At 42.7% G+C, this 21,953-nt stretch overlaps 1 protein-coding gene across 1 annotated transcript in view; it reads right to left on the bottom strand.

Moving 5' to 3' along the window:
* Positions 1–21,953, bottom strand: part of TMC3 (transmembrane channel like 3) — a 103,023-nt gene that overhangs the window by 48,617 nt on the left and 32,453 nt on the right. Inside the window, exons 5-7 of the mRNA XM_015405392.1 lie at positions 9,325–9,478; positions 8,035–8,178; positions 6,852–6,927 (exon numbers count right to left, since the gene is read on the bottom strand). Of these exons, the coding sequence (XP_015260878.1) occupies positions 6,852–6,927; positions 8,035–8,178; positions 9,325–9,478 (374 nt within the window). The remainder of the gene's footprint in view (positions 1–6,851; positions 6,928–8,034; positions 8,179–9,324; positions 9,479–21,953) is intronic.

Raw genomic sequence — 21,953 nt, forward strand, 5'->3', positions numbered from 1 at the left:
TCCGGCTCCTCGCCGCTCTGCCCCCCCTTCCTGCTCGCCGCTTGCCGCTTCCCTCCCAAGCGGCGGCGGCAGTTACAGAGCGTCCCCTGCGCATGCGCAGGGGACACTCTGTGACTTTCAGGGGGATTTAAACATCCCCCCGAAATTTTTTTAAAGGTTTAGCATTTTTGTGCACACGTGGGGACTAGCCCACGTGTGCACAAACCTCCCCCGGCCCCCCAGCTGCCCCCGGAGCACTGATTTAGCGATCCGCACTCCGGGGGCAACTTCGCTATTAGATATATAGATTTACTAGCAATGTAAAGGTTCCCTTTTAAATTTTTAGTGGACTTGTTTGAAATCAAAATAATATTTAAAATGGTATACAGAGGATGAGACAGTTAAAGAGCAGATGATAAAATGGGCAGTTAACATGAATAAAGAAATATTAATGTCATCTTGGGAATATTTATGGAAGAATGCAATGAAAATATCAACATGTAATAATTTAAAAGAAAATTGCTATAAGATGTTGTATATGACACCAAAAAAGATTGCAAATATGAATAGCAATATGTCAAACAAATGTTGGAAGTGTAAAAATGCAGAGGGCCCGTTTTATCATATGTGGTGGACATGTGAAAAGACAAAAATGTTTTGGGCTGAGATACATGCAGAAATGGAAAAAATTGTGAAATGTAAGTTCAAGAAAGAACTGGAAATACTACTTTTGGGACTTAAAATGGAAGAAGTCAATATGGCAAAAAGGACATTGATGTGGTATATGATCACGACTGCCAGAATTACATATGCTCAATGTTGGAAACAAGATAAGGTCCCTGAAATTGGGGAATGGATTAAAAAATTACTTTTTATGGTTGAAATGGATAAAATGACAAGGAAACTTAATAATTTGAAAGCAGAAGAATTTTTTGCAGACTGGAAAGACTTTAAAGACTATTTGGAGAAATACTGGGATGTAAAGGACAATTTACTTTGTTTTGAGAATTATTGAAAATTAAAGGATAGTAGAAAATAGATAAATGTATAAGAACAACAGTTGAAGGATAAGTTACCTGTGGGTGTGAATAAGGAAATAGGGAGGCATGAAGAAAATGTAAGAATTGGGCTGGAGGTTGGAGCACTGTGGGAAGCCGAGAAGGGGGGGAAGGGAGGAGGGAAGGATATATAATTGTATAAGTTTTGATATATGTTTGAACGTTTTTTCCCATTATATCCTAATAAATTGTTTTTTGGGGGGGAAAGAAATCAAAATAATATTTGGTAGTTATTTTGACTTTGAGAGGAATTTGAGAATTTAAAAATTTGGTTCATTGAGAACCTTCTTCTGCTGTTCATTAAATATATTCTTATCCCCTTTCAAGTAATCCTGAATTGATTCTTCATCCTGTCGTTCACTTTGATATAATTTTCTATAGAAGTTTTCCACTATTCCTTTCAAATCTTGTAAATTATACATCTCCTCACTTTTCTCGATACACAATTTGACTATAGTACGTTTTGCCTTTTCTTTTCTTACTTTATAGGCTAACCACCTATTGGGTTTATTTATATTCTCAAAATAATATTGCTTCGTGTATTCTATTCTTTTTTTGTATTTCATGATTTAATATTAAATTCATTTTGTGATGAAGGAAGTTTAACTTAATTTTGAAACTGTTACCGTTCACTGACATTTTCAAGTTGGTTTCTTGCCTTCTAATTTCTTGTACTAATTTATCATACTCTTTCTTCCTCTGCCTGTTTTTCTACGCATCTTGACTAATAAAACAACCTCTTATATAGGCTTTAAAAGCATCCCATATAATCTCCCTTGGGGTGTCATTCACCGTATTTATCTTAAAGAACTCCACTATTTCCCTTTTACAATTCTGTACAAATTTTTTATCTCTAAGTAATTTTATATTTACAGTGCTCCTACTTTTCTTGTATTCTTCTTTTAGCGTTAGGAGAATGGGGCTGTGGTCCGCAAAGGTATTTTGTAATATTTCACATTCTAACACGTCTTTTATTGTTTCTGCAGGCACCCATGCCATATCAATCCTAGACCATGTGTTATGTCGACTAGAATAATAAGTAAAATCTCTTTTTTGGCCATTCCTTGATCTCCACGCGTCTACCAAGTTATGTTCTTCCACTATTTGCATGAAATTCTTGGACAAGACTCCTTCTAATTTAGACCCTTTCCTAACTTTCTTTCTATCCAGCATTGGATCAAGCACCGCGTTAAAATCTCCTATTATATAAATACTATCTGCTACTACTTTACTTAGCAATGTTTGTAGGTTCTGGAAAAAACCCTTTTGACTCTGATTAGGTGCGTAAATATTAATTAAAAGAATTTTTCCCATTCCTTTAATTGTAATAGCCACTACTTTACCATCCTCCGATCCATATATCCATTCTGGCTCTAGGGAATCTTTTGCATAGATCACTACCCCTCTTTTCTTTTCATTGGCTGCCGCAATAAATGCTTTCCCTAACTTTTTACACTCTAAGTATTTAACATTCTTTTTTAATATGCGTTTCTTGCAAACATATAATATCAGTTTTAATTTTCTGTAATTGGTGTTCTCCTTCTCTTCTGAGCACTGTTTAAACCATTTATGTTTATTGAAATAATATTGAATTTTTTGCGCATTGGCATTGTACTTATTTAGTGTTTATTCCCTCTACTTTTGTATTTAAATCTGGTCTGTATTTGGTAGCTAGGCTTACTGGCTTTGGGCTTGTTTCTTTTCCCCTTATTTCCTTTCTTTTTATATGTCTCTTCATGTCTTCTTTCCTCTCCCCCTTCTCCCTCTTCTTCTTCCTCTTCTTCTTTTTCTTCTGCTTCCTCTTCTTCCTCTTCCTCTACCTCTTCTCTTTGCAGGCCCAGGTTAGTGCCAAAATTTTCTATAAAGTTTTCTGCCTTGAATACCAAGTCTATTTTATATCTTTGACTTTTATATGTGAATAGCACACCTTCTGGAATTAACCACCGAAACATTATTCTGTTACCCTTCAACAGGTTAGTTAATGTGGCATAGGGCATTCTTTTTTCCCTAACTCTCCAGGGGATTTCTTTTAGAAAGATCACTTCCTCCCCTTGAATGTTGACTTTATTTTTGTATGTTTCCCTTAAAATCTTTTCCTTCAGTTCTTGTTTACCAAATTTAATATGCACCTCCCTTGGTTTCTTGTGTTTCTTGGCCCATGCTGAGTTTCTCCTATAAATTGCATCAATTCTCCCTTATAATTCTTGTACTGTGGCTACATTCAATTGCTCCGCCATATTTTGTACCATTACTTCTTTAAGATTTTTTCCTAAGTTTTTTGGTACATTTTGACATCTTATTATTAAGGCGGCCTTATCCATCTCTAGATTTATCAAGGACTCCTCAAGCCTCTCATTTTTGCTTTTAATTTCCTGAGCATCCAATTCTAGATCTCGCACTCTCTCTTTTATCTTCCCTTGATTATTAGTAATTTCCTGAGTATTATCTGCTACCTGTTTTTTCAGTTCTGCCGTGTCCTTTTTGATCTTAGCACCTAATTCATGTTTGAATTGTCGGAAGCTATTAAAAAAAAGAATAAAGCGGTGGGCCCAGATGGAATTCCAGTCGAATTCTATAAAGTCTTTGAGGAAGAGATAAGCTTAACTTTTAAAGAAATTCTCCAGAATATAGGGTCAACAGGAAAAATCCCTGAATCATGGAACCAAGCATTAATTACTTTAATCCCCAAAGCTAATTCAGATTTAAGCGATATTAAAAAACGGCGATTACAAAATATTCGCGGGAATTCTGGCAAATAGATTAAAATTAGTACTTGCAAATATGATACATCAAGATCAGATCGGCTTTCTTCCTAAAAGACAAATGAAGAACAATTTGCGGATAATTATAGATGTGCTAGAATATTATGAAGAACATCCTGAGAAAGAAATGATGTTAATGTTGTTGGATGCCGAAAAGGCTTTTGATAACTTATGGGAATTTCTAATGCAAATATTAAAAAGAGCAGATTGTGGATAGTATTTCTACTTAATGGTCAAAGCCCTTTATACACGACAATGTGCCAAAGTAATAATTAACGGGGACCTAACCAATAATATAGAAATTCAAAAAGGTTCTAGACAAGGGTGCCCAATGTCACCTTTGCTGTTTATATTTGCATTAGAATCATTAAATGACAGGATAAGGAGTAATAACTTAATTGAAGGCTTAAAAATTAAAGATGAAACATACACATTACTAGCATATGCAGATGACCTAGTGCTTATCCTTGAGAAACCCAAAAGATCGAGTGTACATTTAATGGATACCATTGCAAGTTATGGACAAGTGGCAGGGCTTAAAATAAATTATAAAAAATCTAAAATTCTAGCAAAAAACTGCACATCAAAAACTGCAAGAAATACAGAATATAACGACTATGGAAGTGGTGAAGAAAGTAAAATATCTTGGTGTAAACCTCACAAATAAAAGTAGTTCACTAGAAGAGGACAATTACGTGATATTACTAAAGGAAATTACTAAAGATCTTTTAAAATGGAAGGAGATACCACTTTCACTGATAGGAAAAATTGCCCTAATTAAGATGAATATTCTACCAAGAGTATTGTTTCTAGCCCAAAGTATTCCAGTAGTAAAAAAGTTGAATTTCTTTGAGGGATTAAATAAAGTCACAAGACAATTTATATGGCAACATAAAAAGGCCAGAATAAAATGGAAAACAATGCAAGATAGAAAGGAGAAAGGTGGACTAAATGTGCCTAACTGGTATCTGTACTATCAAGCGGCTGCCCTAGTCTGGATTAAAGAATGGGTCACCTTGGAAAATAGGAGGTTATTATTATTGGAGGGTCACGATTTAAATATGGGGGGCACGCATACACATGGTACGGCAAGGACAAAATCCACACAAATTTCAGGAGGCACTGTTTAATAAGGTTTGGAATAAGATTAAAGAAAAAAATTATAGAAAAATACCTAGGCGGGTTTCACCTTTGGAAGCCTACATTAAGCCAGAATTAATGACAGCTAATAAGAAATTAACATACCAGATGCTGTTAAACAGGGAAAACAAATTAATCATAGAAGAGAAGTTGCTAAGAGATAATATACTTTCTTGGTGGGAGAGGACAATGGTGCAAGACAGATATAATAAGGACAAGGTTAGAGGATTTGAGGATAAAACAAACGAGCTAGATAAAATTTGGTTGTCCTCAAACGATAAACTAATACAAAAAATGTATAGTGTTTTGTTGGCAGACTTTGAGAAGGATGACGAAGTGAAAGGAGTAATGGCCAAGTGGGAAAAAGATATTGGGAAGAAGATAGAAATAGATATGTGGTCTAAGACATGGGAATCAGTCAAATATATGAGAGCCACAGTGTATAAAGAAAATGTATACAAGATGTTTCATCGATGGCATTGGTCTCCAGACAAAATAGCCAAATGTTACCCGGGATATCCTACGCAATGCTGGAAATGTAAGGGCAGTATAGGGTCTTTCTTCCATATGTGGTGGACCTGTAATAAAACACAGACTTTCTGGAAAATGGTGAGGAAATTAATTCAAGAAATAATGGAGAAGAACTTGGCATTAGAACCAGAAATATATTTACTAAACATGTTACCTAAAGGGTATAGTCAGCAGGACAAATATATATTGATATATATAATAACCGCAGCACGATTACTAATGGCCCAAAAGTGGAAATTAGATACACTACCGACCAGGGAAGAATTAGTGATGAAGGTGCTAGATTTAGCACAAATGGATAATCTGAGCCTGATGTTGCAAAATAAGAATGAAAAAGTATTTAATAGAAGATGGACTAAGGTATATGAATGGATGAAGAGGTTAAATGTATAAGACTCAACAATATAGATTAATGTCGTTATGTGATGTAAAACTTGTATAAAATATGTGAAGATATGTTAACAATGTATAAGGAATGTTATTTATAAATTAATTAAAATATGTAATTAAAAAAGAGAGAATTTAAAAATTTGAGAGTTTTTATTATCTGTGATAAGTATCGAAGTTCCCAGTATAGGGGAATTTTTATTTAAGAGTTTCCTGTGGCCAGGTTTAGGTTATGCTATGTTAACTCTTAGAAACAAGAAAAGAAACTGACATACAACAAACAGTTTATCTCAACTTCTGTATAATGCATGAGTATCGCCCTTAAAACTATGTTTTTGTCAAGGAAGGAAGGCAGAGACTAACACTGTGATCCTAAGGAGAGTTCTACCTTTCTAAGTCCATTGACTTTCATGGACTTGTGAGAGTGTAACTGCTTGTGACTGTATTGTAAAATCTATCATTACAAAAATCTGCAGTTACATTTCTACATTTGCCAGTTATCTCCCCCCCCCCCCCCCCCCCCCACGCACGGGATCTCATACCTTCCTCAGCTATGCAATCTGCATTGAACATGCATATGTGCAAAAAAGCTTCACCCACTGTTAGACTATATGGTAACGAATGATATACTCCCCGCTAAGCAGATCTATCATAAATGGTTATATTTATAGGTTATAGTAGGTAATTTAAACAGCCAGACTCTCAGTAATTCATTAGTGCTGTATGGTGCGAATAGATGGTAAACTGTAAGTATGTATCTTTATCAACTTAGATTCAATAAGTATTTGCTGTATGTAATACTATTAACAAAAAGAATAAAAAGATTTATAAAAAAAAAAAAGCTTCACCCACTGAATCTCTGCCCACAGACTGCTGCCTACTTCTCCGTACAGCCTGCAATGTTGTATGGAACAGCTTTCCCTCTGCAAATAGAAATCCTCTGTAATTTTCACCCAAGGTTAGCTCTGGAGCATGGAAGAAAACAGAAACTAACCTCTGCTCCAGCCGCCTGGTAGCCTCTTGTCCGAGTCAGGCGACCTTCGTACTTTAGCACGATCTCTTTTGCTTGCCTGACAAGGGAGACAAGAGCTTCATTTTGTGGGACCAAAAACTCATTATGTTCTGAACTCCTGCCATTCTCCTCTCATAAATCACATCTAACTAACTTGCCAACTAGCCTGAATTACTGCCACAACATTCAGTCTGCCCAGTGGTCCTGTCCCTCCCTCTCTGCTTCAACGGAAGCTTTACTGCCATACAAAATTTGTCAGTGTTTTCCCTTTAGAAAAAAAGCAGGAAAGCATCACACTGGCCAGTAAAAATGCAAACTCCCAGTAATTTCTAATGATTTCCTATGGTCTTTGGAATACCCACATTCCAGTGGGGCTTGGATAGAGCTTGTATTCCCATTAGGTAAGGTACTATGGCCCACGTCAGGAGGCAACTTTTGGGGAACACAGGCCCCAGTCACACGGAGCATTTGCTGCGCTAAAGATATGGATGATAGGCAGATTTTCCGGGCGCGATCACACCACCACATGTGGTTTCCAGACACCGTGGGGCAAGGGCGGGCTTCTGATCGCATTTCCGGTGGAATCCCATGGCATCCGGCACCTGCCAATGTTCCATCGCAAACAAGGGTGTTCCCCCACCCAAGTCTCCACAGGATGCGCAAAAGTGCCCAATGGCGCATGCACACAAACTTCGGTTTAAAAAAACCACCCGTTTGCCATGGAAGCAGCGCCTAGCGATTGCTGCTGTGATCGCGCCACTTCTTTGCTGTGCTGCAGGATAGCCATGTGATCGGCACCTCACCCCCTAACCACGGGACCTCGACGGGACGTGTGATCGGGTGGCCACACGTTACTTTGCTTCGGGGCAAACAGCCATGCTCCCCCCCCTGCATTTTCCGGCCTGTGTGACTGGGACCACGGTTTATTATGAAGTATTTGCCACTAGGGAGGAAGACATTTGCATTTTCTATACCAGCAACAAGGTATGTTGGCCCTTGAGGTGATTCACTTACCAAAGACGTTCAAATGAAACCCAGGCTTGGAATATGAAGATTTTCTGTGGAATTCTCTAACTACCATGCCACAGCTCTAACCACTTCACCATCACTGGCTTTCCATCACGGGTGCTTCCCTCCCCCCTTCAAGCTTTAGAACATCCATTACCTTAGTGCCCTCAGTTTCTGCCTCATGGGCCATGGTCTACAACGGATATTGGACATGATCTCCTTCTGAAACTGTATGTTCTGGAAGATCTGCTCTGGGTCATTGCTGTCCACTTTTTCATCCCCATTATCATCATCTGAGTTGCTAAATACAGCCGGCATTCCCAAGGCAAACACACACAAGGCAAGTTATTTCCATCAAGAAACCCAACACTTTGCATGAATGCAGGGTGATTCTGAAATGTCTTGCTCAGATAACTGCTAGCTACTTTAGTTCTTGTGGCTCTGATGCCATTTATCATAGAATCATAGAATTTATACCTCACTTTTCTTTTCCAGGGAGAGCAAATTTAAAAAATAGCTATGCCTGTCAACTTCCCATGACAGCCCAGTGCAGCCTGATATATCGAGGAGTAGGTTCCCCTGAGTGAAATGGGTCTTGCTCCCAAGTAAGCATGCACAGAATCACAATTTATTGAGGGAATTATATCACTAAAGGAAATTAATGTATTGCCTAAAAGTTGTAGTCATTGCTAATCTCAGCTATTTTCTGAAGCAGACAACATCTAGAAGAATAGCAGTAAATTGTAAGCAGAGTTATACGTTTCTAAGCCCATTACAGTCAGTCGGTATAGCAGGGTGTAAATCTGCTTAGGGCTGTGCTGTCAATGACATACAGCAGGAGATGGACACTGGTCACATTTGGAAGCGTATAAATTAACTGGAAAAACACCACAAAAACACCCTATAGCTGACTGATCAGCTGAAATGAAAGCAGAGAAACTCTGAAATTTATTACACTAAACTGGAAGCAAAACATTGGAATCTGGGGGAAAGCACATTTCAAAGCTTACAAAATAATTGTTTTCAAGTTAGGGTCTTGCTAACCATTCTTGCTCATAAGAACAGAAGGAATCTCAAAACCAGCCCTAGACTAGGGGCTGTAACAGATGTGATGCTGGGAGTTTCAAAAACAGAGCATCCAGCATTTTTTTTACTCTAAAAAGTGTGGGGGTGGTTCTTGTTTGGATTGGGACCAAGGTGCCAAAGAAAGGGAATTTAACCCCCCCACACACACACAAACACATAAGGAGACAGATTAAGCATAGGGTGACAACCACGAAGGAGGTCTGGGGCCCGATATTTGTAAATTATGTACAAGAGGCAATTTTAGCAACTTGTCACATAAGTGTTAGAAAAGCTGCACTTGCTCAGATTCCTCCTCCTCCTCCTTAGCTCTCATTCACCCCAATACTTCTATCCCATCTGCAAGACAAAGAAAACTGCTCACCTGTGAGGGGGCTCTGGATAGGCATAGATGCTGGCATGGCGTTTCACACTTTTATACCTCTTGCAGGGCTTGGCATTTTTCACTCCAGTCGAGCCAATTCCTGATGACATCTTCAGAGTTTCAGGAGTTGAAGCATTCAAATGGAGGGCAGCAGCTGTCGAGAATGAGGGAAAGAATGCTGAGAAGCGGAGGGATGCTGAGGTGGTTTCCTATGCCTCTTCTTGCATGCATCTGGTGCTCCTGATAGTGGAGAAGACCAGAAAGCTGGGGAATAGGTACGTATTCTTAAAGGCACAGTACACCATCTGCTGCAGTCACAGCCCCAAGGTCGGGTGTTTCCTGCATGCACAAAAACAAACCATTTCTAAAAGTGAGACCCTGGCAACACAAACTATGAGCCTTGCAAGCACCTAAAAGCTAGCAGGAGTGGGGTTGGGGTGGGGGGGATGAGGTGCTAGAACTCTCCAGAGGGAAATGAAGTTTTCATTCTGTATACTGAAAACTCATAAACTTTAAAACATTTTTTGTCAAAGAGGTTCCAGAACTCTGTTCCGATGCATTCCCCCAGAAAAAAAGCCCCAGATAATAATGAAAAGATCCAGCTGCTATTTGCTCTGTGCATTTATGTTTGTAGGTATTGATATTTTAATGCTGATATTTTCACTGCTTTTGACTTGCTTTGAATGATTTTGTATGCTTCCTGGGAGCTGATATTGCAGCCTAGAATGTAAACAAAGAAGATGCCCCTGATGTTTTAAAGAGGCAGTTATGCGCTGCACCCAGAGATTTGGAACTGTGATCCAGAGTGTCTCACAAGAAGAGCAGCAGGATTTCCTTAGGAATTGTGAACAAGCTTGTTTGGAAGACTGCCTGCCCACCACTATTGGGCTGGCTGGTAATGTGAAGCTGTGCGATAGAATTGGATGTTGCCTCAGTCACAGCCATAGCTCAATGGTGAGGCCCAAATGACTTCAACAGGATTCTGTTTAACAGAACATGTACCCTAAAATGTGAGCCTACCCTAAAATCTTTATACCCAGCTTTTCTCTCCAATGGAGACACAAAACAATTTACAACATCATTTTCCTCTCCTCCATTTTATCCTCACAACAAGCCTGTGAGGTAGGTTAGGCTGAGAGTACTACATAGATAGATCTAGCTATACGGCTTTTAGCTTTTCCTTCTTCCAAGAAGGTCCAGGCAGTGATACAGAAAAGACTTCCTGAGGACAGGAAGCTGAGGGACAGTTTAAGAGTACCAGCTGATGACTGCAAACAATAATTTATCACATGGCCTGCCAAAGATCATCAAAAAAGCAAGGGACAGAACTCATCTGCTCTAAACCATTGCTCTTCTGTTCCTTTTTATCTGCTGTCACTGGTTTGGAGTTGACCAGGAGGAGCTTCTAACACACGCAATTCCAGGCTCAAAGGCAGCATCCATCCCATCCAAACCAGCTTGGATGAAATTCATCCAACACCCTTCAATCCAGCCCCATAGCTAGGGATTCTGGCCACAGTTCCCCCGAGGTGTTGCCCCTCCATCCAGAGTCCGGCTCATGCTTCCTCTTCCTCCTTCTCCTCGGCCTCCCCCCCCCCCCAGTTTCTCAGGTTTAGCGGGGAGGATTGGGCTGCCTTCCTCCTGCTGCTGCATTTCCTTTTCTTTGCCCAGTGGCTTCAGTCTGCCAAGCCTGAGAGCTGTTTGCTTCCCATCCCAGGGAACCATGGCTTCTACCCCCACCCCAAGCAGGAGCCTTTAACTTCACCTTTGATTGGCATGGCAGCCAAGCACTACCCCCCAGCTGCCCTGTGGTAGGCAGCTTCCTTAAAGCTGCCTCCCCGACTTCCAAATGCTCCCTGATGCAGCTTTCGGGGTGCCTGTGCAGGGAGGGACTCTCCTGTCCTGTCCTGTCCTAGCCAAGCCAGCTGTCAGACTCACTGCCCAGGCCCCGTGCATGGCGCTTGTCCCTTCCGTGGCATGAGGATCATCCCAAGCTGGGCTGGTCAAAGGAAGCAGCAGCAGACACAAGCAAACATGCAGCGGCAAGCCCTGTGATCACCGGCAAGCGAAGCACAGCATGAGCAAACCAAAAAAGATAGGCAAGGAAACAGCAACAGCTTGAGGGGAGAGGGCTGGGCCCCGTGGGCCCCACGTTAGTTACGAGCCTGCTTCAGTCTGACCATCTTCAGGCCCTGATCTGGGTAGCCTGGCAAGCCCAATCTTGTCAGATTTCAGAAGTTAAGCAGGGCTGACCCTGGCAAGTGTTGGGAGGCAGAGGCAGGCTATCAGGCCACTTCTCTGAACATCCTCCATGCCCCAGTAGGATTCTCCAGAGGTCCCATGACTTCCAGGCACGGGCATACACACACAATGCAAAAATACACCACCACCCCCAATCTAACCATCTACAGTTCAACTCCAGTAGTAAATAAGGGCCTGTTACAAAATTTAAGTAAAGCAGGCCCCAAGTAATGAGATAATAATTAAAGGGGCAGTTTGTATATGTTGGCATGGAATGATTCTCTGACTGCAGCTTTGATTTACAACAAAACCCTGATGAGATTTTGCTCATTTCCATACACCCCCATTACTCTGTGTGCAGTGGAGCTTCGGTTGCCTAAATCAAGCCCCTGGTTCTGGCGTTTTATTTGTATCCTTGAGCAAAGACACAGCATTAAGCTCTCTCTGCTAGACTGGAACTTGCTTTTTTGTTCACGCTCCCAGCTGAGCCAGTTTGGTGTAGTGGTTAAGTGTGCGGACTCTAATCTGGGAGAACCGGGTTCGATTCCCCACTCCTCCACTGGCACCTGCTGATGTGACCTTGGGTCAGTCACAAGCTCCGGCACAGCTGTCCTTGAAAAAGAGCAGTTTGTGTCAGAGTTCGCTCAGCCCCACCCACCTCACAGGGTGTCTGTTGTGGGGAGGGGAAGGGAAAGGAGTTTGTAAGCCGCTCTGAGACTCCAAGTGAAGGGTGGGGTATAAATCCAATCTCTTCTCTTCTTCTTCTGTTGAAAAATGCCCCATTCCAAATGGCACCGTTAACGCTATGCACATTAGGCAACCCAAATGCAAGCGGGTGACACACTTCATGGTTTAACTAAGATCCATATGTTCTTTGGCTTCTTCTGCAATTTTTAAACATCTCCATACAATCGTTTAAATAACATTCTTTTTAGTAAATAAGAAACATCAAGGACTTTGAAAAGTGCTTGCACATCTATAAATGCGCTGCATGCATAAGTGGAAATAATGCAAATAGCAACCCATCAGTAATATAACCTTCTTGAGAATATGCATGCAACAGTTTAAAGAATGACTCTTCTGAAGGATCATAGGAGATGTTGCAGGCTGAAGAAACACTGCATCCCTAGCCTTACTTACCAAATCAGAGAATCTCACAGAATTCAGACAAGCTACTATTGTGATCTAGCAACGCTGTCAGGAGCATTCCTCAACTTTTTACAGACTAGAAATGTGGGAGCCAATCTGGTAACATTTCTGAATTGGATGTCTGCTTTTTAAAAGTTTGCTTTGGACATTTAGTTGGCAATACACCCTCATACTCCAGCATTTTAGTTAACTGTTGAATGTTATGGCAACAGTACATCAATTTGATTCTTTCAGTACTTGGTGCCATGGGTCGACTTAGTTTTGTCTGCCTTGTTTTTTATTTTACGTATCCAGAAATACATTTAAAATTGATAAAGTGGAAATTGACAAGTAGAAATTATGAAAATAGCTCTCAGGGTGCGTTTGCAGCCCAGGCCCAACGAATCTGTGTTAAACAATCCTGATGATACACTCTGGCTTAAGGACTAAATGGATCAGAGCAGCTTTCTTAATCCATTTACTTCAGCATTCTTTGCAAGAGACAGCAATCTTGTAGTGTTAGACTAGGATATTGGGGACACCCGGGTTCAAACCCCCTACCTTTCGAGAGTCGGATTGGACAGGCATCTGGGCTTCTCCGGCGAACAAATCAGCCATATATAACATCCGTCTTCAATTCTTCAAATTAACTTCTCGTTGGTACCTTACCCCGCAAAAGCTTCATAAAATGAAACCATCAATAAGCAATGTTTGCTGGAAGAAGTGCAGCCAGATAGGGACATACCATCATTGCTGGTGGGGCTGTCAAGGAATACAACTTTTTTGGAGAAGTGTGATAGCTCAGATAAATGAAATAACTAGACAGACATTACCATGTAATCCGGAAGTGGTTTTGCTAAATTTGTGGAATGAATCGATGACAGGGAGTAGCAAGGAACTCATATCTACGTAGCTAGCGGCGGCCAGGTTGACAATAGCAGCGGCGTGGAAATCTCCTTCTCCCCCCACAATTTCAGCGTGGCAAGAGAAAGTTTGGGATCAGTTTATAATGGCAAAACTTACGGACTCCTTGAAGAGAGCGAACAATAGTAATACTCCTACTTACACCAAATTTGTTAGGATTTGGGCCCCAATGTTAGACTATATGGTAACGAATGATATACTCCCCGCTAAGCAGATCTATCATAAATGGTTATATTTATAGGTTATAGTAGGTAATTTAAACAGCCAGACTCACAGTAATTTATTAGCGCTGTATGGTGCGAATAGATGGTAAACTGTATGTATCTTTATCAACTTAGATTCAATAAGTATTTGCTGTATGTAATACTATTAACAAAAAGAATAAAAAGATTTATTTTTTAAAAATCCCCACTCTGTCATGGAAGGTCTTTGGGTAGTCTTGGGCCAGCTCTCTCTCTTAGCCTAACCTACCTTATAGTATTGTGATGAGGATAAAATGGAGGAGGGAAAAGCGATGTTGCAAGGAGAAATAAGCAGGGTAGAAATATGTAAATGCACAAATAATAGCAGTCACTAGATGGGTCACAGCGTGATAGTCTACCAAGGGACCAAAATCTATCCATTATTACACACACACCCCTCTATAACATCTATATCTGGGAATTGTAGACTGAATTAGCAGAATGTAAAGCAATTCAGTTGGGAACAGTTGCTTGAGTATTCTCCTTCTGCTCTATTGTATACAAATGAGACCATGGCATCGCCCCCCCGCCCCCGCCCCAGCTATCATAACTGCAAGTCACTGATGGCCGTTCTGAAGCCTGCCCCTCTTTTCTGTCTATCGTTCTTTCCTGTCTATCGCTCTTTCCTTATCTATCGTTGCCACCTGGAATGAACAAACCAAACAGCTTGGAAAGGTGCAGAAGACCATAAAATCCTTTCCCCTTGCAACCAGGAAGGCAAATTGCTCTTACAGCACTGCTAGATAAACCTCTCATCAGATGATTTAAGGACAATAAAATTGCAGACCCCTCCTCCTCCTTCAGACCCCCCATAAGATTGGCTGATGGACCAGTCACATCCCACGCTCTAGGTATCCTCCTCAGCATCTGTTAACTCACATGATCCTACTTCCTGGATGAGGCGTACAGTAGATGTTGGCTGTTGTTGCTGCTGTTCAGGAAGGGAAGAAAGATCTCTGTTACTTGCCCTTCCGGCTAAAATTAAATCTTCAGCTGAGCTGCCATGAAGTCATTTGGAAAATTATCCCTCCTGCAATCAAAATTATCCCTCCCACTGTTGCTGTCCCTAAACTCATGAGAATGGAATGGGATGTTTTACTTCATATTCATATTGTGAGTCAGAACTAAATAGTTTGAATAGGACTTTGCCTATTCAAAATGTTCAGCATCAGATTTCTTCAGGATTACTCTCTTAAAGGCTATCAACTCGTAAAGCTGACAATACAAAAAGTTAGATGTGAGTCTTGTTCTTTGAACTAATACCAGCAGACCACACTGAAAACCTTCAGAGATGTTTCTCTTTTATTGAAAGAGAGAATCGTTCACTTTATAAGGCAAGACATCAGAAAGTACAGACATACAGGAGAGAGGCGGGGCTTCTGTGCAACGAACTAGTTGAATACTCAGGGCTCTCTGAGTTTCACTAGCTTTTGGAGCTTTTTAGTGGACTTTCTTGACCTTTCCAAATACACCGGACTGGACAGGAGTCTATCCAGTACCTCAAGTGTAGGAAACTGGTGGCAGGAGACTTTTATCTGAACCCCCCGCTTGTGGCAACAGCGAGAGCTGGAATCAGATCACGTTGAAGCAGAAGCTCCGAAAGACCAGCCGTGTTAGCATGACTAGAAAATTGTAACAACCCCCCTTCAAGGGCCTTCAAACCTCGTCACCAACATCCTTGGCGAACATTTTTTTTTTTGGTCCCCCGGAGGGGATTTTTTATTGCATTTTTCAATAGACTACAAACTACAACGAAAAATTAGGAAGGGGTAACTACATCTAGGGAGAAAGGAAAGAAAACCACTAACTAAAACCCCAAGAATAGGAGATCATAACAACATCTTAGGTAAAGGTAAAGGTCTCCCTTGCTTGAAAGCCAGTCGAGTCTGACTCTAGGGCTGCGGTGCTCATCGCCGAAGAGCCAGCGCTGTCCGAAGACGTTTCCGTGGTCATGTGGCCGGCATGACTAGACACCAAGGCGCACGGAACAACATCTTATATAAATGTTAATCTTAAATTGCTGGTATTACTTTGAACATAGTTGGTTATGCTAATTTATTTATCCTTTTATCCAACTGTTTAAGAGAACCCCAAGAGCATCCAATAATAAAACGAAAATTTTAAGGCACATTTCAAAGTCCTTCAGCCTTCATTTTGTTTTATCTTATCCTCAATTGATATGCATGTTTGGTGGCAGCACCCCTTAATCGAAAGCAGAGTCCTCATCAGAAGACACCGAGTCCAATTCGCCACTGGATTTGCTGTCATCTTCTTCCTTAGCAACGTCGTCTGTCTCTCCCAACTGCAATCTCAGGAACTCATGTGCTTTGAGGACAGAGTCAATCTTTTCTTTTTTATCGTGTAGTTTGAAAATGATGCCTTCTGGAATTAACCATCTGTAGGCAATGCTGTTTGTTTGTAGAAAAAGGATTAAATCTTTATATGTCTTTTAAAATCCTGATGATGTTGTCCCCAATTTTCAAGGGTTGCTTTCAGGATTGGAGGAGGAGGAGGAGGAGATTGGATTTATACCCCGCCCTTCACTTGGAGTCTCAGAGCGGCTTACAAACTCCTTTCCCTTCCCCTCCCCACAACAGACACCCTGTGAGGTGGGTGGGGCTGAGAGAGCTCTTAACAGAAACTGCTCTTTTCCAAGGACAGCTGTGCTAGAGCTTGTGACTGACCCAAGGCCACATCAGCAGGTGCAAGTGGAGGAGTGGGGAATCAAACCCGGTTCTCCCAGATTAGAGTCCGCACACTTAACCACTACTCCAAGCTGGCTCTTGAATCCCTCACATGGCTCTTCAAGAATCTGACCACTATCTCCCCAGGCAGATTATTCTTCTTGATATACACGGAATAAAACCTGTAGACCACATCCATTTCGTTTGCAAGATATTCCGCTTTAAAATCTGTAACTGCAGCTAATGCTTCACTCAAGAGTTACTTTAGATACTCTTTTAATTCTGGGACCCCTTGAAACCAGAGGACCAAATTTGCTTTCTCCATTTGCAGTTGAGATTCTTCCAAGGCTTGCTTCTTTTCCAACTTTTGCACCTTTTTCTGAATTTTTTTAGTTGTTGGCGTCCATTTCCTTCACCTTCTCAGCTGTTTGCTCCATCATTTCTAAAGTTTCAGTCAGTTGGAGCTGCTGAGTTGCAAGCCGCCCTGAGCTATTGGATAGGGCGGGATAAAAATCGCAAAATAAATAAATAAATAAATAAAAGGTACTGGTTTAAAGTTGTCAGATGTTGTTTGATGTTGGTCATCTGGTCCAGCAGAGGACGCAAGGAATCTGCCAACATTTTGGAGAACTCAGTGACCTCTTCCGGTTGAGGGCTCATTGCCCCGCTGGTTTCACTTTTGCTAGTTTGTCTTTCTCTGCCTTCTTCCCCGCCATCTTTATGGTACACTTTTGTAAGAACACCCTAAAGTCTCTGAAACTCGCCCATACTCTGGTAAGTCTCTCAAAACAGATTTCAGCGCTTTTTCTTCCACTTGGTATATTGTTTTTTAGTTCATGCGCATGTCCCCCTCTCACTTTTCCCGCCATTCCTGGGGGGGAGGTTTCTTTTTAAATTCCCATACTTGCTTTAACCCAACTCACTATTCATTGTTGGTCATATGACCTCACTCAGAACACGTTTAAAACGCTCGATCTCCAATGCTTGTCCCTGTCAACGGATCTAGATCCATATGGACACTCAGCGGCAGGACTGTTGGAGCGCAGGAGCGCCTCAATTCACCAGCATCGCGCTGGTGAAGAGGTCACCCCTCAAAAGCCTCATGGCTAGGAGCCTTTTGCCAAGGCTCCGGGGTGGTGGTGACCCGTCGCCCCCCCATCCGTTGGTGCGCAGATCACATCCCCAGGGAGGTCCAGGAGATGCGTCCGCCAGCGTGTCGCCATAAACCGGAAGTCCCTTGGTGAAGATTTAGTGAGCACTTTTGGCTTTTTTCTTACAAACTTCAAACTCCTTCCTCCAGGGCTAGTGCTTGTGCAATGAGGGAAGCCATAAATGTGAAGTCTTTGTTTTCTTCTGCTTCCTCTCTAATGCCTTGAAGTTTCAAATCTACAGCTTTAACCTCTGTTTCCAGTGGTCAATGAGTCCCTTTGGTTTACAGAAGAGTCGTGTTTGTTTTTTTAACTCTGCCTGATTTTCCAGCTATTCATAGCTTCCTCTGCTTTCTGGGCTGTTTGAAGGACAGACATTTTTAGATCATCAAATTGAGTAGATAAGTTTGACATTTCGTCTAGGAGGCTTACCTGCATTGCCTTGAGGTCTTCCAGGATTTCAGCAATGACTGGAAAGCCTGCTGCTGCCTCCATCATTTCCTTTGCAGCCACCATTTTGTTTTTGGCCCGATTCACTTCGGAACAATATGAAGATGTTTCCAGCTGGTCTCTAGCAGTTTTAATGGTGGTCGCAGTAAGTTTAGAGCATGCCTGTTCATTTTTGCCCATTCTCCAGCATTTTCCTTTCGTTTTTACAGGTTGCAATGGGAGAGACAAAATCACACGCCTGCCATCTTTTCCCGCAGTGCCACACCCCAATTTTAGTAAAGCTTTTGATAAGGTTCCCCATGACATTTGGATGGGCAAACTGGAAGTCTGTGGGCTGGACCATAAGACAGTTTGGTGGATATGGAACTGGTTAGAGGACCGTACCCAAAGAGTGGTGTTCAATGGCATTTCATCAGATTGGAGGGAGGTGTCCAGAAAAGTGCCGTAGGGTTCAGTTTTGGGCCTGGTACTTTTCAATATTTTTATCAATGATCTGGATGAAGGGGTAGAAGGGCTATTCATTAAATTTCCTGATGATACCAAATTGGGAGGAGTAGCAAACACCCAAGAAGATAAGAGTTAAAATTCAACAAGACATGAATACTCTGGAGAAGTGGGCAGTTGTGAACAGGATGCAATTCAATAAAGATAAATGCACAGTATTACATCTGGGCCACAAAAATGTCAAGCATAAATACTGTATGGGGGATACGTTTCTGGGGAGTAGTGTATGCAAAAGAGATCTTGGGATAAGGGTAGACTGCAAACTAAATATGAGCACTCAGTGTAATGTGGTAGCAAAAAAGGCAAATTCAGTCTTGGGCTATATTAAAAGGGCCATAGCATCGAAATCGCAGGAGGTCATAGCCCCTCTGTATACTGCCTTGGTCAGGCTGCACTTGGAGTACTGTGTGCAGTTCTGGAGGCTTCACTTCAAAAAGGATGTGGGCAAAATCGAGAGGGTGCACAAGAGAGCGACGAGGATGATCAGGGGTCTGGAGACTGAGCCCTACAAGAAAAGGCTAAGGGCCTTGGGAATGTTTAGTTTGGAAAAGAGAAGGCTGAGGGGGGACATGATTGCTCTCTTTGAATATTTGACACTTGGAGGAGGGCAAGGAACTGTTCCAGTTGGCAGCAGAGGATAGGACCCAAAGCAATCGGTTTAAATTACATGCAGAATGGTATCAACTAGATATTAGGCAAAACATTTCGTGGTCAGAGTGATTCAAAGGTGGAATCAGCTGCCTAGGGAGGTGGTTAGCTCCCCTTCACTGGCAGCTTTCAAGAAGAGGCTGGATGAATATTTGTCAGAGATGCTTTAGGCTGGTCCTGCATTGGGCCCCTAGATGGTCTGTATGGCCCCTTCCAACTCTATGTTTCTATGACCCTTCGATTTGGAGTACAACGATCTACAATGAAGTCTAGTTAGTCATCTTTTAGGAAATTTTGCACATTTTCTGTTCCCCATTGGCTTTTTGTAAGAAAGGAGGGTTCTTGTAGATCTTTGTGCTTCCCTTTTATGAGAGGATTAGAGGAAGAGGGAGAGGAGTTTTCTTGAGTTTCCTATTAGACTCTGTCTCCAAAACTGCATATTTTTGGGGGGAGGCAAAACCAGGAAGGATCCTCACTCCATGAGGTAAGGTCATCTAGATGAAGCTGTTTCACAGATTTAGCTGGGGAACGAGGGTCCTTATGGACTCTGGCTTGTCTTCCTCCCCATGGAGACCAATCTCCTTACTGGGCTTCTGTAGAAAAGCTACTAGAGATAAACAGCAGAAGGTGTTCTTTAATCCTTAATTAAAATTAGTTCATGGGAGAGTCTGGTTAAAATGGAGCTGAGAGGATAAAAATAAAAAGATAAAAAAAGAGAGCAAGCTATCTCCGAAAAGTGTCTAGATGCCGACCACCATCTTGGTGGGCAGAGTCAATGCTTTATGCAAGTGGTGCAACAAGCAAGATGGCGATGAGAAAGGAGGGTTGTGCTCACCCTCCCGTTCTCTGAGGGAAAGGAAGAGTCTGAACGCAAAGAAATGGACCCCCAGTCTCGCTATAATGCACCAACTGCACCAACTGGACTTAAAGATTAAAGCTAGGGCGCTTAGGCGTCCTCCACTGAACTGTCCCCACAGCTACAACTCAAACCGGAGGAGAACAAGCCGTCTGGCCTACCCGCCGAGACTCCTGCTACTTGCAGCCCCGGACTGTGGTGAAGTACCTGCCGGCGCAGGGGGAACAGCTGGCGGCTGGTCGACCCGGAAGCGGGCAGCGTGGAGGCTGTTTCACAACGGCCCCCGCGAAACATTACAGAGTGTGGTGGCGGCAGTAGCAGTGGTCCTGGGGGCTCTGCAGGTGACGGTGGGTGAGACGGAGAAGGGTTTTTCTTCCCCTAGGAGTCCCCCCAATCAGCCGAGCAGTGGGAGAGAAAAAGCGGACTGCTGGCGGGACCAGAGCCAATGGCACGTTGGAACTGACGGGGGAGGGCAGACCTTGGACTTCAGGAACCTTAGGAACATCAAGGATCAGAAACCATCGCAGGCTGGAGTGGGGGCTGTGAAACTGAGCTGGCTGAAGAGATTAGCACCCACTGACAGGATTTGGACGCTGCTCCAGAGCTGCATGAATCAACTGGCTAGGTGGGAAACAACGAACTGTGGAGCAGAGTTTACTGTTGGAGCTGGAGTTGGCAGCCAGGAAACAACGAACTGTGGAGTGGAGTTGGCAGCTGGAGTGACTGAAAGCTTGGCCCTAGTAGCCACTGCAGGGAAGGCTGCTAGATTTAGAACTAAGATTTGTGGCTGTTTTCCCCTCTACGTATTGTTGTTGTATTGGGAAGATCAGTGCTGTGGAACAGAGCCTGGAATAGAGACTGCAGCTGGAGAACATGGGGAGAGGGTAGTGCCCCTAGTGGCGCTACCGGGAAGGACATCAGGACTTTGCGACCTCTCATTGAACTGGAGTAACTGTTGATGCTAGGGAGTTAGTTGAGGATTTTTGTCTGCTAATACTGTATATTAGGATTGTAAGGGAGCTTGTAGGAGGATTTTATTTGCTGGGGTGGGTGTGGAAACTCTAGTGAATGGCTAGGTTGACCAGGTTGTTGTGTAGTTGTGTAGTTGTTGTCATGTAGTAGTTTTATAGCAGAATAAGAGTTAGTTAAATTAGCATCAGTAATATTAAGTTGTGTCCTGCCGTTGTGAGGCTTGGCACCTGCTAATTATCAGTGGTCTGAAGCTCCTGCGGAGACCTGCTGAGATGGCAATGCCTGGCCAAAACATTCCGGTGCTCGTGGGGAGAGGAAAGTATAGCGGTGGGCCCAGGCAGTATAGTAAGGGAAGGCCACTGAGAAACAAAAGGGCTCAGTGTCCTTCCAGCCTGCGGCTCATCCCAAGGGTAGCTGGCAGTGGGGCCAGGATGGAGAACCCCCTTCCATCATTGGTGTTGTGCAATGCCAGGTCTATTAATAACAAGACCACGGTCCTTAGGGACTTCGTGCTGGAACAACGGGCTGACCTGGCGTACATGACCAAGACCTGGGTGCGAGATGGGCAGACTGTGGCTCTCTCCCAGCTTGCCCCACCTGGGTTCTCGGTCCTCCACCAATCACGGACGAGGGCGGCGGGGGGGAGGAGTGGCTATTTTCATTCGGGAGGCTTACTCTTTCAGAGCGCTCCCACCTGTGGAGATCACGGGCTTGGAGTGTGTCGGCCTGATGCTGGAGGCTGAGGAGAGTTTGGCGATCTGGCTGGTGTACCGACCGCCTAACGCACCGGCCAGTAGTCTGCCGTCCCTGCTGGAGGCCGTATGAGGCTGGG

Source organism: Gekko japonicus, unplaced genomic scaffold, assembly GCF_001447785.1.
Source record: "Gekko japonicus isolate JY-2015 unplaced genomic scaffold, Gekko_japonicus_V1.1 scaffold1339, whole genome shotgun sequence".
NCBI classification, from domain to species: Eukaryota; Metazoa; Chordata; class Lepidosauria; order Squamata; family Gekkonidae; genus Gekko; species Gekko japonicus.